This window comes from Trichomonascus vanleenenianus (assembly GCF_965637985.1).
Source record: "Trichomonascus vanleenenianus strain CLIB 3782 genome assembly, contig: TRVA0_001S, whole genome shotgun sequence".
In the NCBI taxonomy this organism is placed as follows: Eukaryota; Fungi; Ascomycota; class Dipodascomycetes; order Dipodascales; family Trichomonascaceae; genus Blastobotrys; species Blastobotrys vanleenenianus.
In genome coordinates this window covers 767217-780357 of record NW_027481886.1, presented here as the reverse complement: position 1 = coordinate 780357, position 13141 = coordinate 767217, and the positions used below count along the sequence as shown (strand labels likewise).

General features: G+C 52.7%; 6 protein-coding genes across 6 annotated transcripts; 4 read left to right on the top strand and 2 right to left on the bottom strand.

Annotated features, from left to right (window-relative positions):
• Nucleotides 1-408: 408 nt before the first annotated feature.
• NDH2 (external alternative NADH-ubiquinone oxidoreductase, mitochondrial) lies at nucleotides 409-2115 on the top strand (the record flags this gene model as incomplete). The annotated part of the gene is made up of 1 exon (XM_076682034.1): nucleotides 409-2115. One exon carries the CDS (start codon nucleotides 409-411, stop codon nucleotides 2113-2115), a length of 1707 nt encoding a protein of 568 aa, XP_076543991.1.
• Nucleotides 2116-3592: 1477 nt separating this feature from the next.
• TRVA0_001S08438 (uncharacterized protein) lies at nucleotides 3593-5899 on the top strand (the record flags this gene model as incomplete). Its single annotated transcript, XM_076682033.1, has 1 exon — nucleotides 3593-5899. One exon carries the CDS (start codon nucleotides 3593-3595, stop codon nucleotides 5897-5899), a length of 2307 nt encoding a protein of 768 aa, XP_076543990.1.
• A 413-nt stretch (nucleotides 5900-6312) lies between these two features.
• On the top strand, nucleotides 6313-8202 carry SUB2 (ATP-dependent RNA helicase SUB2; the record flags this gene model as incomplete). Its single annotated transcript, XM_076682032.1, has 2 exons — nucleotides 6313-6559; nucleotides 7124-8202. The coding sequence occupies 2 exons, from the start codon at nucleotides 6313-6315 to the stop codon at nucleotides 8200-8202; spliced, it is 1326 nt and encodes a 441-aa protein (XP_076543989.1).
• Nucleotides 8203-9311: 1109 nt separating this feature from the next.
• Nucleotides 9312-10952, top strand: HEM1 (5-aminolevulinate synthase; the record flags this gene model as incomplete). The annotated part of the gene is made up of 1 exon (XM_076682031.1): nucleotides 9312-10952. The coding sequence occupies one exon, from the start codon at nucleotides 9312-9314 to the stop codon at nucleotides 10950-10952; it is 1641 nt and encodes a 546-aa protein (XP_076543988.1).
• Nucleotides 10953-11256: 304 nt separating this feature from the next.
• On the bottom strand, nucleotides 11257-12156 carry TRVA0_001S08372 (uncharacterized protein; the record flags this gene model as incomplete). The annotated part of the gene is made up of 1 exon (XM_076682030.1): nucleotides 11257-12156. The coding sequence occupies one exon, from the start codon at nucleotides 12154-12156 to the stop codon at nucleotides 11257-11259; it is 900 nt and encodes a 299-aa protein (XP_076543987.1).
• A 246-nt stretch (nucleotides 12157-12402) lies between these two features.
• TRVA0_001S08350 (uncharacterized protein) lies at nucleotides 12403-12965 on the bottom strand (the record flags this gene model as incomplete). Its single annotated transcript, XM_076682029.1, has 2 exons — nucleotides 12403-12889; nucleotides 12949-12965. The coding sequence occupies 2 exons, from the start codon at nucleotides 12963-12965 to the stop codon at nucleotides 12403-12405; spliced, it is 504 nt and encodes a 167-aa protein (XP_076543986.1).
• Between the last annotated feature and the right edge of the window lie 176 nt (nucleotides 12966-13141).

Genomic DNA, 13141 nt, shown 5'->3' with positions numbered 1-13141 from the left:
GATATAAATACCCCAGGAGTTATCCTATCGCAGAATTGCACAATTGATTCCGCAGCATTGTTCGTGTTGGTAACAGACCTGGCGATTTTATCAGATTTAGTCGGTGACTGAAATTTCACACTGCCCTTGCGCAAGCGCAATAGAAAACCCACCAAAAAAGAAGTAGGAACCACCCGGTACCTCTTTCTCAGTCATTAGACGGGTTCAACTGCATTGCAACCTACCACGTACTTCTAGACTTTTACGATTGTGATTTAAGCGAGACTTTTCTAGTTTTTTTTTTGGAATAGCCTTTTTTCCCGTTAAGCCAGATTTGTAATTCAGAAAGGAATATCCTTTACTGGAGAAATGATTGCTAGACCGAGTATTCGTCTGTCTAGCCGACTAATGGCCAGTCGCCAGCCAATTATGGCTCGACAGGCCTTGGCGCGGTTCAATTCGACCAAGGCGACCGCCCCTAAGCCTCCGATGGCTCCGATCCCACCTAAGACTCCTCAGCAGCCAGAACAGCCCAAGTTCAAGGGCAGTGAAGAAGGGTCCAAGAAGGAGGGCGACTGGTCCTCGTCGCGAACCCTGCGATACCTCAAGGTCGCGTGGCGAGTCACCTACTTGTCCGCTCTCGCCGGTGTCGCTTACACCAGTTACTCCATTTACCAGACTCGACACCCCGTAGAGAACCAGCTGCCCCAGGACCCATCCAAGAAGACTTTGGTTATTCTTGGTAGCGGTTGGGGTAGTGTCTCTCTGCTCAAGAAGATTGACACCTCCAACTACAACGTTATCGTCGTTTCGCCACGAAACTTCTTCCTGTTCACCCCGCTTCTGCCTTCCTGCACCACTGGTACCATTGAGCACCGATCGATTATGGAGCCTATTCGAGGCATTATCCGAAGCAAGAAGGCCAATGCCACCTACTACGAAGCCCATGCCACCAACATTGACTATGAGAACCGAGTTGTAACCATCCGAGAGGCCACCGACCTGTCTGACGATGAATCTGCCCCTGTTGACGAGAAGCAGATCAAGTTCGACTACCTGGTTGTCGGTGTCGGCGCCCAGAACTCGACTTTCGGTATCCCCGGTGTCCAGGAGAACGCGTGCTTCCTCAAGGAGATCCCAGATGCCCAGAAGATTCGACGAAAGGTTATGGACTGCATTGAGGCTGCTTCCTTCAAGAACTTGGAGGACGAGGACCGAAAGCGACTGCTCCACACTGTTGTCGTCGGTGGTGGCCCAACCGGTGTTGAGTTTGCTGCCGAGCTGCAGGACTTCTTCGAGGATGACCTCAAGAAGTGGATCCCCGATATTGCCAAGGACTTCAAGGTTACCCTTGTCGAAGCTCTGCCCAACGTTTTGCCATCTTTCTCCAAGCAGCTTATTGACTACACTGAGCGAACCATGAAGGCCGAGAAGATCAGCATTCTCACCAAGACCATGGTCAAGAAGGTTACCAAGGACACCATCTTCGCCGAGGCCACCAAGGCCGACGGCACCAAGGAGATTGTCGAGATGCCATACGGTCTTCTTGTGTGGGCCACCGGTAACGCCGTGCGACCAGTTACTCGAGACCTCATGTCCAAGATCCCAGCCCAGCAGAACTCGCGACGAGGCCTGCTGGTCAACGAGTACCTCGTTGTCGAGGGCACCGAGGGTGTCTGGGCTGTGGGTGACTGCACTGCCACCAAGTACGCTCCAACTGCTCAGGTCGCTTCCCAGCAAGGTTACTACCTCGGTGGTCTGTTCAACCAGCTTGCCAAGGCCGATGAGCTCGAGATGGAGGTTAAGGCTCTCAAGGCTACTCTTGACACCGAGCCAGACAACCGACAGGCTGTTGCTACCGACATTGAGTCCAAGGCCCGACGACTGCGACGAGCCAAGTCGCTGCTGCCATTCGAGTACTCTCACCAGGGTTCCCTGGCCTACATTGGCTCTGAGCGAGCTGTTGCCGACGTTGCCTTCTGGGGTGAGGGCAACTTCGCTACTGGCGGTTCTCTCACCTTCTTGTTCTGGCGATCCGCCTACGTCTCCATGTGCTTCTCCATGCGAAACAAGCTTTTGGTCGTCATGGACTGGCTCAAGGTCAAGATGTTTGGCCGAGACGTCTCGCGAGAATAAACCACTACTACTCACGCATAGACTTAATTTAACTAATCACTATTCATTGTATTTCAAGTTGTTTAAATTGTATTTCAAGCTGTTTTATGTACCTTTGCTACAATGTCAGGCCATCCAGGTGAGATTGAGTTTGTTCCAGTTGAACTCTGTGAATTCGTTACAGTTCTCCCCCAAGGCCCTACGCACACTGGGGCGCTGCCGCAGACCCCGTTAGTAGGGGGGTTGCACCCCCCAACCCCCCCCCCTCTTCTACTGTTCACAAGTGATACTCCGCGCAGCGGAGCCCCAGGAGTGTTTGGGGGGACTGGTCCCCCCAGCTAACGGTCTGCCTCAGCGGGGAGCAAATTAGTTACAGTTTTGCAAAATGGGAACAAATTAGTTACAATTCCTGTAAGGTTCGTGACAGCCACCCCACACGTAACAAACGCTGTAACGAATTTCCGGTACACGACCATCATCGGTTCATAAGATAAAATCGCAACTTTCTACTACCCAAACAATCTAACTACACGTACGTAGTCTTGTATCACTACACAGACTCTTGTATCACGGCGCATCTAAAGACGAAGCCGAAGCCGGTGCCGTTTCATTTTCCTGCAACTGTCCAAACTGCACCCATGCATACGGACGCTCGATTCACACGTGGGATGCGCATGTTACCCTTCAATTTCACCACAGTAGTCGACGAACCACCAAGTTATATTACTACTGACAGCTACTCTACAATGCATCGCAATGGTTGGAAACGTTTCGGAATGAACACTCCAAGTACGTGGATGACCTTCCGCGAAAGGAAAAATACCAGGGGGGTGCCCCGGTCCGGTGGAGTCTGTGAAACCTGCGTAGATGCGGTACCGCGGGAAGAGCCACACAAATCGAAAACCCACCACCCACCTTAACCGCACGAATAGCTCCAGACTCTGCCCCCTTGAAATAGACTGGACAAGACACGCACGACGGGTTTTCTTTCGATTCGAGTTACGCGATACAGACCGCGTGGGCAAGGCGGGTGAATATCGTATACTCCCGTACATAGACCAACTTGAAAACGGCACCTTTAACTTGGGGATCTTAGTGTGCGTGTTTTTTTCTGTTACAAGCCTTCAAACTTCTTAATTCACCCTTCTTCTACACTTCCATTAATCCTGTTTTGATCTCCTTATTTTTTGGGGGGATCCAATAATTCAGGTGTGGCTCGCGGATTTGCAGTTCGGACCTGGGGGTAAAGCTAATCCGGTATAACGTTGAAGATTGATACACTGCTCATTTCAAGCTACACATCTCTCCATAGAGCGTTCAACTTTGAGCTTGCAATTAGATGTCTGGTTACGGATACCAGGCGCCTCCTGCGCCACGAGGAAACATGGACTATAATAACCGGATGGCTCCTCAGCAGCACCAGAGACCTCCACCTCAAATGAACCAACCTCCAATGATGATGAATCAGCCAATGGGTCAGCCTATGGGGGGCCAACCAATGGGCCAGGGTATGGGGATGCCTCGAAGACCGATGAACCCCCATCAACAGCCGCCTCCCCAGAATTACGCTCCTCGAGACCCCAATGCGCCGTCTGCCCAGAATTACGGTCCTCGGGACCCCAATGCGCCGCGTGGTAGGCCTCCAATGGGGCGACCACCTCAGAACGGTCCTCCGCAGGGTAGAGGAGGGTATCCACCGCCTCAAATGGCCCAGGGACCGCCTCCAGGGGATTATTACCAGCAGCAACAGCCTCCGCTAAGAACTCAGCGACGCCCATCTCAGCCTAACAATAACCAGCATCCGTCTCCCCAGTACTATGCGTCGCGGTCCCAGCCTGATATCTCGACTCAGATGAGTAAGATGTCCATGGAAGACCGCCAGGGTCCGCCAATACCGCCCTATGCAGCTCAAAGACAGCAACAGCAACCGCCCCGGCAGCAACAGCAATACCAACAGCCGCCTAACCCTATTCAGCGGCAGAATACTGATCCAATGGGCCGTAACCCGATGCCTGTGAGGCGACAGACGGAGCCAGCTTTGCAATACACGGAGCCGGCTATGCAATACAATGACAATTACAGTGCCACTGCCGTGACCAATGATTCCCACCTGCCTTCTCCAGTCCATTCAAACGGCGAAATGAGCTCAATGTCAATTAACAGGATTCCTCCAGCCACAAAAGTGGGCAAAAACGCGCCAATGGCTCAGGAGTATCGACGTGACAATAGTAACCCGGTTTCCCCTGTAGATGACGATGACGACGTGCTGGATATGTATATGGACGAGACGGAACAGGAGAGCTATCGACAGAAGCCACAGCAGCCGCCCCAGCAGGGCCAGGGATACGGTTATCAGTACCAGGCGAAATCGCGGTCACAACAGTCAAACCACAGCCAGCCGCCGTACTCACCTCCGCCTCCTCAGCAACCACAAGAGCCACAGTCCCAGCCACGACAGCACAGCGAGGACTATGGCAATGGCAATGGCAATGGTAACCAACAGTATTACCCGCCGCCACCTCAGCAGAAGTACTATCAGCCACCACGACAGCAGCAGCAGCAGCAGCAGCAGCAACCCTCTGAGCCTAAGAATATCTCACCGATTGACGCGAAACCCCCGCCTCGACGACAGTATACCTCCTCCAATAGTGAGGCTCAAAGCGAGGGTGCAGCGGAGAAGCCCAAGCAGCTTACGGTGGAGAGCTTCCAGCAACTGCGGAACCAAGCCCGGAACCTGTCGCACGATCCGAGAGTCCAGCTTGAGCTTGCCAAAGCGCTAGTTGAGGCCAGCCAGAGCCTGGCAATTGCCTACGCAGACCCGAACACACCCGCGAAAAGCGGATACGTAGACTCGAAGACGGAGAAGAAGAATCGCGAAGCATGGAATACACAGGCGTATAAAATCACCAAGAAGCTTGTTAGTGGGCAGTATCCCGACGCCATGTTCTTTCTCGCTGCTAGCTACAGTTCCGGAGGACTCGGGCTCGAAGTCGACTACGACAAGGCCTATGAGCTGTACAACAAAGCGGCGAAACTGGACCAGGCCGAGGCTGCCTACCGAGTCGCTGTGTGCAACGAGATTGGCGCTGGCACGAAACGAGACATCAACAAGGCGCTTTCGTGGTACAAGCGCGCCTCCCAGATGGGCAACGTCGCGGCTATGTACAAGCTAGGCATGATCTCGCTCAATGGCCTGTTGGGACAGCCCAAGAGCTTTGCCGAGGCGGTTACTTGGCTCGAGCGGGCAGCCGAGAAGGCCGATGGCGAGAACCCACATGCCATTCACGAACTCGGTCTTCTCTACGAACGCGTTGACAATCTTGATATGAGCGCGGTTAACAATCTGGGTACTGCTGCCGTGATCAATCGTGACGAGAAAAAGGCGTTTGACCTGTTCCTTCGTGCCGCTAAACTGGGCTACCCTCCTTCTCAGTTCCGGCTTGGATGCTCCTACGAGTATGGTACGCTTGGGTGCAGCATTGACCCGAAGCGGTCCATTGCATGGTATAGCCGAGCTGCTGAGAAGGGCGAGCCCGAGAGCGAGCTCGCTCTGAGTGGGTGGTATCTTACTGGATCGGAGGGTATCCTTGCCCAGAGCGATACTGAGGCGTACCTATGGGCACGAAAGGCAGCCGAGAAGGGCCTTGCCAAAGCAGAGTACGCACTAGGGTACTTTACGGAGGTGGGCATTGGCGTGCGACCCAACAGTGACGAGGCCAGGCGGTGGTACTACAAGGCCGCTGCACAGAAACACCCCAAGGCGGTCCAACGACTACAAGAACTACGAGCCCAGGATAGACAGTAAATTTGTATTAGTAACTCTCCATAGAGGATTCAATTGATGCTATGAACTTACCCCCAAACCCAATACCACGAAGAGGGAGGAGCTGGTGTAATTGGGGGGACCAGTCCCCCCAAACCCCCCTGTAGCTACGCTACGCGGAGGTCTTTTAGATGCCCAAGTCAATCGAAGTCTACGCTAGTGAGCGGAGAGATGAGCCGCATGGCTGGATGAGCCGCACTGTGTGGAATGTGGTGGAATGGTGTGGTGCGGCTTCGCCACCCCGCGCGCGCGGCGGGTGTATCCCAACCCCAAAATTCCACTTCCTTCTTTTTTCACTTTTGTTCTCGACACGCTTCGATCGTATAAAAGGTACAGGGAAACCCGGTCTTTTAGCTTAGTTTTATATTTTCGAAAGCTGAAAAGAGAAGTAAGAAATGTCGCACGAAGGTGAAGAAGAACTCCTCGACTACTCCGACAGCGAGGAAGTGGCGCCAACTGTCGACGCTGGCGCCAACGGCACTGTCGAGGTGGAAGCCGACGAGGCCCCTGTACTTAAGCAGGAGAACGGCGAGAAGAAGGGCTCCTACGTGGGTATCCATGGCAGTGGTTTCAAGGACTTTATGTTGAAGCCGGAGCTCACTCGTGCGATTACCGACTGCGGTTTCGAGCATCCATCAGAGGGTTAGTTTACCATTTCCCCCATGTCCGCCGGCTTATTCCTAGCATTATCGTCACCCACCAAACACGGGAAAAGTCATTTGAGAATCACAAAAACGGAAAAGTCATTTGAGAATTGAGGAATGAAAGGCGCGTTATCCAATTACACGATTTGTTGATTGTGTGGTTTAATTCTCGACGCGTTTGGAAATACACATTTAATTGTGTGTTATTGAAGGTCCGTTTGGATTGTCAATCATTGTCATTTTTGATGAAATTTTGGCAATTTTGATCCTTTGTGATTAATTAATCGCAGATGGATACGCATACTTAATGGGTTGCATTACGCGTATCTCGCTTTGACTAGCGAGAAGAAGGAAAAAATGACTTTGTGTTTTGACCAGCTTAAAAAAAGTGGTTAACTTTTGTGTTTTAACCAACATAGAAAGTGGTTGACTTTGTGTTTTGACCAACTTAGTAAGTGGTTGACTTCGTGTTTAACCAACTTAGAAAGTGGAGTGGATTGTAATGCTGGGTTGAGCCGACGAAAGAAAAAAAAAAACGACTAACATTGTAAAATTTATCCAGTTCAGCAAGGCTGTATCCCACAGGCCGTTCTCGGCACGGATGTTCTCTGCCAGGCCAAGTCTGGTCTCGGTAAGACTGCCGTGTTCGTTCTGACGACTCTGCAGCAGATTGACCCGGTTCCGGGCGAGGTTAGTGTCGTTGTGCTGTGCCACACGCGAGAGCTGGCGTACCAGATCCGAAACGAGTACGTGCGATTCTCCAAGTACCTTCCCGACGTACGAACCGAAGTGTTCTACGGCGGTACTCCAATCCAAAAGGACATTGAGAAGATCAAGAACAAGGATACCTCTCCGCACATTGTCGTGGCCACCCCCGGCCGACTTTACGCGCTGGTGCGAGATAAGTACCTGCGACTCAACAATGTCAAGTTCTTCGTCATTGACGAGTGCGACAAGGTTCTGGAGCAGGTCGATATGCGACGAGACGTGCAGGAGATTTTCCGAGCTACGCCGCACCAGAAGCAGGTCATGATGTTCTCGGCCACAATGAGCAAGGAAATCCGACCTATTTGCAAGAAGTTCATGCAGAACCCGCTCGAGCTGTACGTTGACGACGAGGCCAAGCTGACTCTGCACGGTCTGCAGCAGTACTACGTGAAGCTCGAGGAGTCGGAGAAGAACCGAAAGCTCAACGACTTGCTGGACAACCTTGAGTTCAACCAGGTCATCATCTTCGTCAAGTCTACTAACCGAGCCAACGAGCTGTCGCGGCTTCTCAACGAGTGCAACTTCCCCAGTATTGCCGTGCACTCGGGTATCCCCCAGGAGGAGCGAATTGCGCGATACAAGTCGTTCAAGGAGTTCAACAAGCGAATCTGTGTCTCCACCGACGTGTTTGGTCGAGGTATTGATATCGAGCGAATCAACCTTGCCATCAACTACGACTTGCCTCCCGAGGCCGACCAGTACCTCCACCGAGTGGGTCGAGCTGGCCGATTCGGTACCAAGGGTCTTGCCGTCTCGTTTGTCAGCACCGAGGACGACCAGAAGGTGCTCGACTCCATCCAGGAGCGATTCGAGGTCAACATCTCCCCATTCCCAGAGGAGGGCGTCGATCCATCTACTTACATGAACACTTAAATACAAGTGGGTTTGGTATATTACATATTTCTACTATAAGCGATATTTAAATTATTAATTGTATTCTATAAAGTTATACCTTCTTCCTCTCCCTAATAAGCGGAATTGATTATCGCTATCAAATCGATCTCCGCGAAGCGGTGCTACGGGGGTTTGGGGGCTGGCCCTCAAGTCAATGGAATAACTCACTCCCCCCAGTAGTAATTGGGGGGACCAGTCTCCCCAAACCCCCCTGGGGCTCCGCTTCGCGGAGATGTAACAAGGCATTGTTACACAGGTTGGGAGTTTGTAACGGGTGTAACGAAAGGATTTGTTACATTGTTACTGTTCCGCGGGGTCTGGGGGCTGGCCCCCAGCTACGGGAGCTCGAGGGCTGGCCCTCGAATACATTAAGAGACTAATAATATCTGCCTCTGATAGCCATCCCCGCGAAGCGGAGCTACGGGGGGTTGGAGGCTGGCCCCCAAGTCAATTGACGCGATAAAGTGCTCATTGTGGGGACCCCTGGGCACCGCTTACGCGGTTTTTAGTGCATTTGGTCGTTCAATTCGTTTAGGCGCTTTTTGATGCATCGTTCACTTCGTACTCCCAATACATGAAGAGGTGAAGGATAGGCTACATGAAACCAGTGATATTCTCAGGACGCCCTGAGCTAATTTACACACTTTACTTCACAAAGAACTAGCAATGGTCTTCGGAAATAACGGAGTACCCCGCTGAGTGATTGTCCATGAGTGATTGCCAGATCGCCTGCGATATGTCCGGGGCTGGAACGAAGGGCGGTAGAGCCTGCGCACGCGCGGGAAGGCCAATCACAAGCCGCGCATTGTCAGCTTCGTCGGCATTAGGAGGGTGCCGGGAGGGTCCAATTGCCTAATGCGGGCGGCTACAAGGCGCCGAGGAAATCAAAAATTTGTCACCTACACACCACCATATAACAGGGGGGATATCCGAAAAAAGGGTCTTTACTCCACGAAATATCGAGTTTTTTTGTCCAATCTTCGAGAATGGAACACGTAGTGAGGCAGGCTAAGAACATGTGCCCGTTTGTGCACTCTGCGAGCACTGCGACTTTACGATCGCTGGCCTCGACTTCATCGCTCAAGTCGATGGCTACCCAGTGTCCCGTTATGGCGCAGGCTATGAAGGACATGAAGGGCGTACGACACTACTCTACGCCTTCCAAGCCGGTGCAGGACAACTTCAACGTTGAGCACCGCAAGTCTGCGACGCCCCCGCCGATTCCGCGCGCCGCAACCCCCAAGCCCATTGAGGCGGTGGTGCCTAACAAGGCGGAGGCTGCGGCTGAGGTCGCCGCACCGCGTGCGGCTCTGGGACCATTCCGATACGAGACGATGTACCAGCAGGAATTGGACCGCAAGCGCAAGGACAAGTCGTACCGGTACTTCAACAACATCAACCGGCTTGCCAAGGACTTCCCCAAGGCCCATCGTCAGGTGGAGAAGGACAAGGTGACGGTGTGGTGCGCCAACGACTATTTGGGCATGGGCTCCAACGCCCAGGTGCTTGAGTCGATGCACCAGACGCTCGATAAGTACGGAGCTGGTGCTGGTGGCACGCGAAACATCGCTGGTCATAACAAGCACGCTGTGGAGCTTGAGGCTGCTTGCGCCAAGCTTCACAAGAAGGACGCTGCTCTTGTCTTTTCGTCGTGCTATGTGGCCAATGATGCGACTCTGACGCTTCTTGGCCAGCGATTGCCGGGTCTCGTTTACTTCAGCGATGAGTCGAACCACGCCTCGATGATCCAGGGTATCCGACACTCCGGGGCCCGAAAGGTCATCTTCAAGCACAATGACGTGGTTGATCTCGAGAACAAGCTCAAGCAGTTCCCGCTTGAGACCCCCAAGGTAATTGCGTTTGAGTCTGTTTATTCCATGTGTGGTTCGATTGGTCCAATTGAGAAGATTTGCGACTTGGCTGAGAAGTATGGTGCCCTGACTTTCCTTGATGAAGTCCACGCTGTTGGTATGTACGGTCCCCATGGTGCTGGTGTTGCTGAGCACTTGGACTTCGACCACTATGCCAAGGGCCTGAAGTCCGAAAAGCCAACTGTTCTCGACCGTGTTGATATCATTACTGCTACTCTTGGTAAGGCCTATGGCTGTGTCGGTGGCTATGTCGCCGGTTCTGCTCAGTTCATTGACTGGATCCGATCCTATGCTCCTGGTTTCATTTTCACCACTTCCCTGCCTCCTGCCGTCATGAAGGGTGCCCAGACTGCCATTGAGGTGCTCGCCAGCACTAACCAGCGACGAGTGGCCCAGCAGACCAACACCCAGTACGTTAAGCGAGAGTTGGCTAAGCGAGGCATCCCAGTTGTTCCAAACCCGTCCCACATTGTTCCTGTTCTCGTTGGCGACGCTGAACTAGCCAAGGCTGCCAGCGACATTCTTCTCACCAAGTACAACATCTACGTTCAGGCTATCAACTACCCAACTGTGCCAATTGGCCACGAGCGACTGCGAATCACCCCTACTCCAGGCCACAACAAGGCGCTCAGCGACGAGCTTGTTGCCGCTCTCGACGAGACCTTCACTGAGTTGGGCTTGAACCGTGTTGACGACTGGGCCGCCCAGGGCGGTCTTTGTGGCGTGGGCGACGCTGTGGCCGAGAAGGTCAAGCCGATCTGGTCTCCAGAGCAGCTCGCCTTTGAGCCCGCCGCCCGTTTGGACGCCCCCGCCAAGAAGGAGATCACCTTTGCCTCCCCAGTTGCCGCTGCTGCTTAAACTCATTAGTACTTTAAATCCATCACTCCCTTTTCTCAACTCGTATTCGAGGGCCAGCCCTCGAGCTCCCGTAGTTGGGGGCCAGCCCCTGGCCCCCAAACCCCCGTCGACCAATCCTCCGCGCAGCGGAGCTCCAGGGGGGTTTGGGGGGACTGGTCCCCCCAAGTATACTAGCACTGGAGTGTATTCGAGGGCCAGCCCTCGAGCTCCCGTAATGGGGGCTCCCGTTGTCAGCTAGCCCTCCACGTAGCGGAGCCCCAGAGGGGGGTTGGGGGATTGATCCCCTCAATTAGGCAGAGTGTAGCTATTTGTATATATCAGGATAGAGCGAGACCCAGTAATGGATTGTATCGAAAACTAAGGGAAGCTTGGATTTGGGCAGGAAGAACCACTCAATGTGGCGATTTGGCTTCGGGTCGTTCTTAAACAGCGAGTTTTGCTTACCTCGTTCAACGCAGCCATTGCACTCAACGTAGCCGAACCCAAACAATCCTCGTAGTTCGGAGAGAATTGCCCGCTCCACTTGCACCGGGTCCCCTGTGTACCATCCCAGCTCCTTGGCTGAGAATGAAGAAAACGCAGGAGTCCGCGGAGGTGGTGATAGCAACGCAATTGGGTGAGAGCACTTTCGTCGCCATTCCTGTAACCGCTTGGAAGGGGTCTTGCGGGTGAATCCAATCTTAATGAGGATCATTGAGTGCGGACTCGGCATTCCAACTGGGTCGTGGGGAGTCGACCGCGAGGAGAGCTTTTGTTTCAGGAGGTTGAACAGCCCCGTCTGCTTCATGGCCCCCGTAGCGCTGTCGTAGTGCTCCACTTTATTCAGGATTGTGTATTTGTGATTCGCGTGGTTAAATATGTGCACTTTCGCTTGGGTCGAGTCGAACGCATACATATAGATGAAGCCAGGGGAGGACTTGGTGCGGGCAGAAGTGGCCATGGAGAGCCGCTCCATTTCATCTTGAAGAATCTGGATTTCCGTAGAGTCCCTCTTTAGTTCCTTCTTCTTTGGATCTTTCGTAGGAGGGCCCTTCTTTGGAGGTTTGGCCGGATCGTGCCAGTGGCAGTATTTCGTCCCTGGAGCCACAACTATCTTACAGCGGTTACCCTGCTTCGTGGTTCCTTTGCAAGTGGGTTTGGTTACTTCATTGGCGGCTTTGGACCCTCCATTGGCTAGTTTGGCGGGTCTACCATGCTCTATCATCGGGGAAGAAGTCTGCGCTGCGGCTAACCGGCGCATAATATTTATATCTCATGCACGCCTGTGAACAGCCACTCTGTATCCAGCGAGATTTTACTCGCTTATAAACGCATATTACTCGAAAATGAGCAGTGGTGATACACTTTTAGGGGGTTGTGTTATTAACCGGTAGAATCTAGGTTTAAGTGATAGCAGAAAATAGAGGAGGCAGGTTAGGGCCCTAATGCGGGACTAAACACTGTAACCGAATCAGATAAACGACTCCTCGATCCGGTGCTTGCCCAGGTCATCTTGAGAAGACTGAAGTGAGGAGCTGAGGGGCTCTTCATTACCGTCTGACTCAGTTTCTTCAGGAGGTGGTGGATTGGGGATGGCCTCGAGGTCAATGAGTCCCTCGCGCTCAGCCCTTGAGTCGGCTACCGCCTCCACTGCTGAAGTGATCTCACGGTCTACGGCTGCTTCCGCCTCCATTTGTCGTCTGAGTCGGATCTCATCCACGCGATCTTCGAGTTCCTGGAGATCATGCGGATCAATGTACTTGCGCGGGTCGGTGTCAGTAAAGAGTCGCCATTGATCCTGCTTGCTGCGGATTTCTGTCAAGCTCGGGAGCTCGTCATCAAGGGGTTTCTTTTTGCGGTACTTGTACTGGTACGCCACGGTACCTAGTAGAATTGACATCCAGAGGGTAAAGCACGCTGCGACCATGATAATGATCATGGGAGAGAAGATAATAGCTGTACGTTAGTCAATTTTACAATTCATTGGATGAGATAAGCCAGTCTAACCTCAATGAAGTGATATATAGCAACCATGGGTAACCGCCTCAATGAACTAGCCTGAATGTGCGAGCCTCAATGAACTAGCCTCAATGAACTAGCCTCAATGAACTAGCCTCAATGAACTAGCCTCAATGAACTAGCCTCAATGAACTAGCCTCAATGAACTAGCCTCAATGAACTAGCCTCAATGAACTAGCCTCAATGAACTA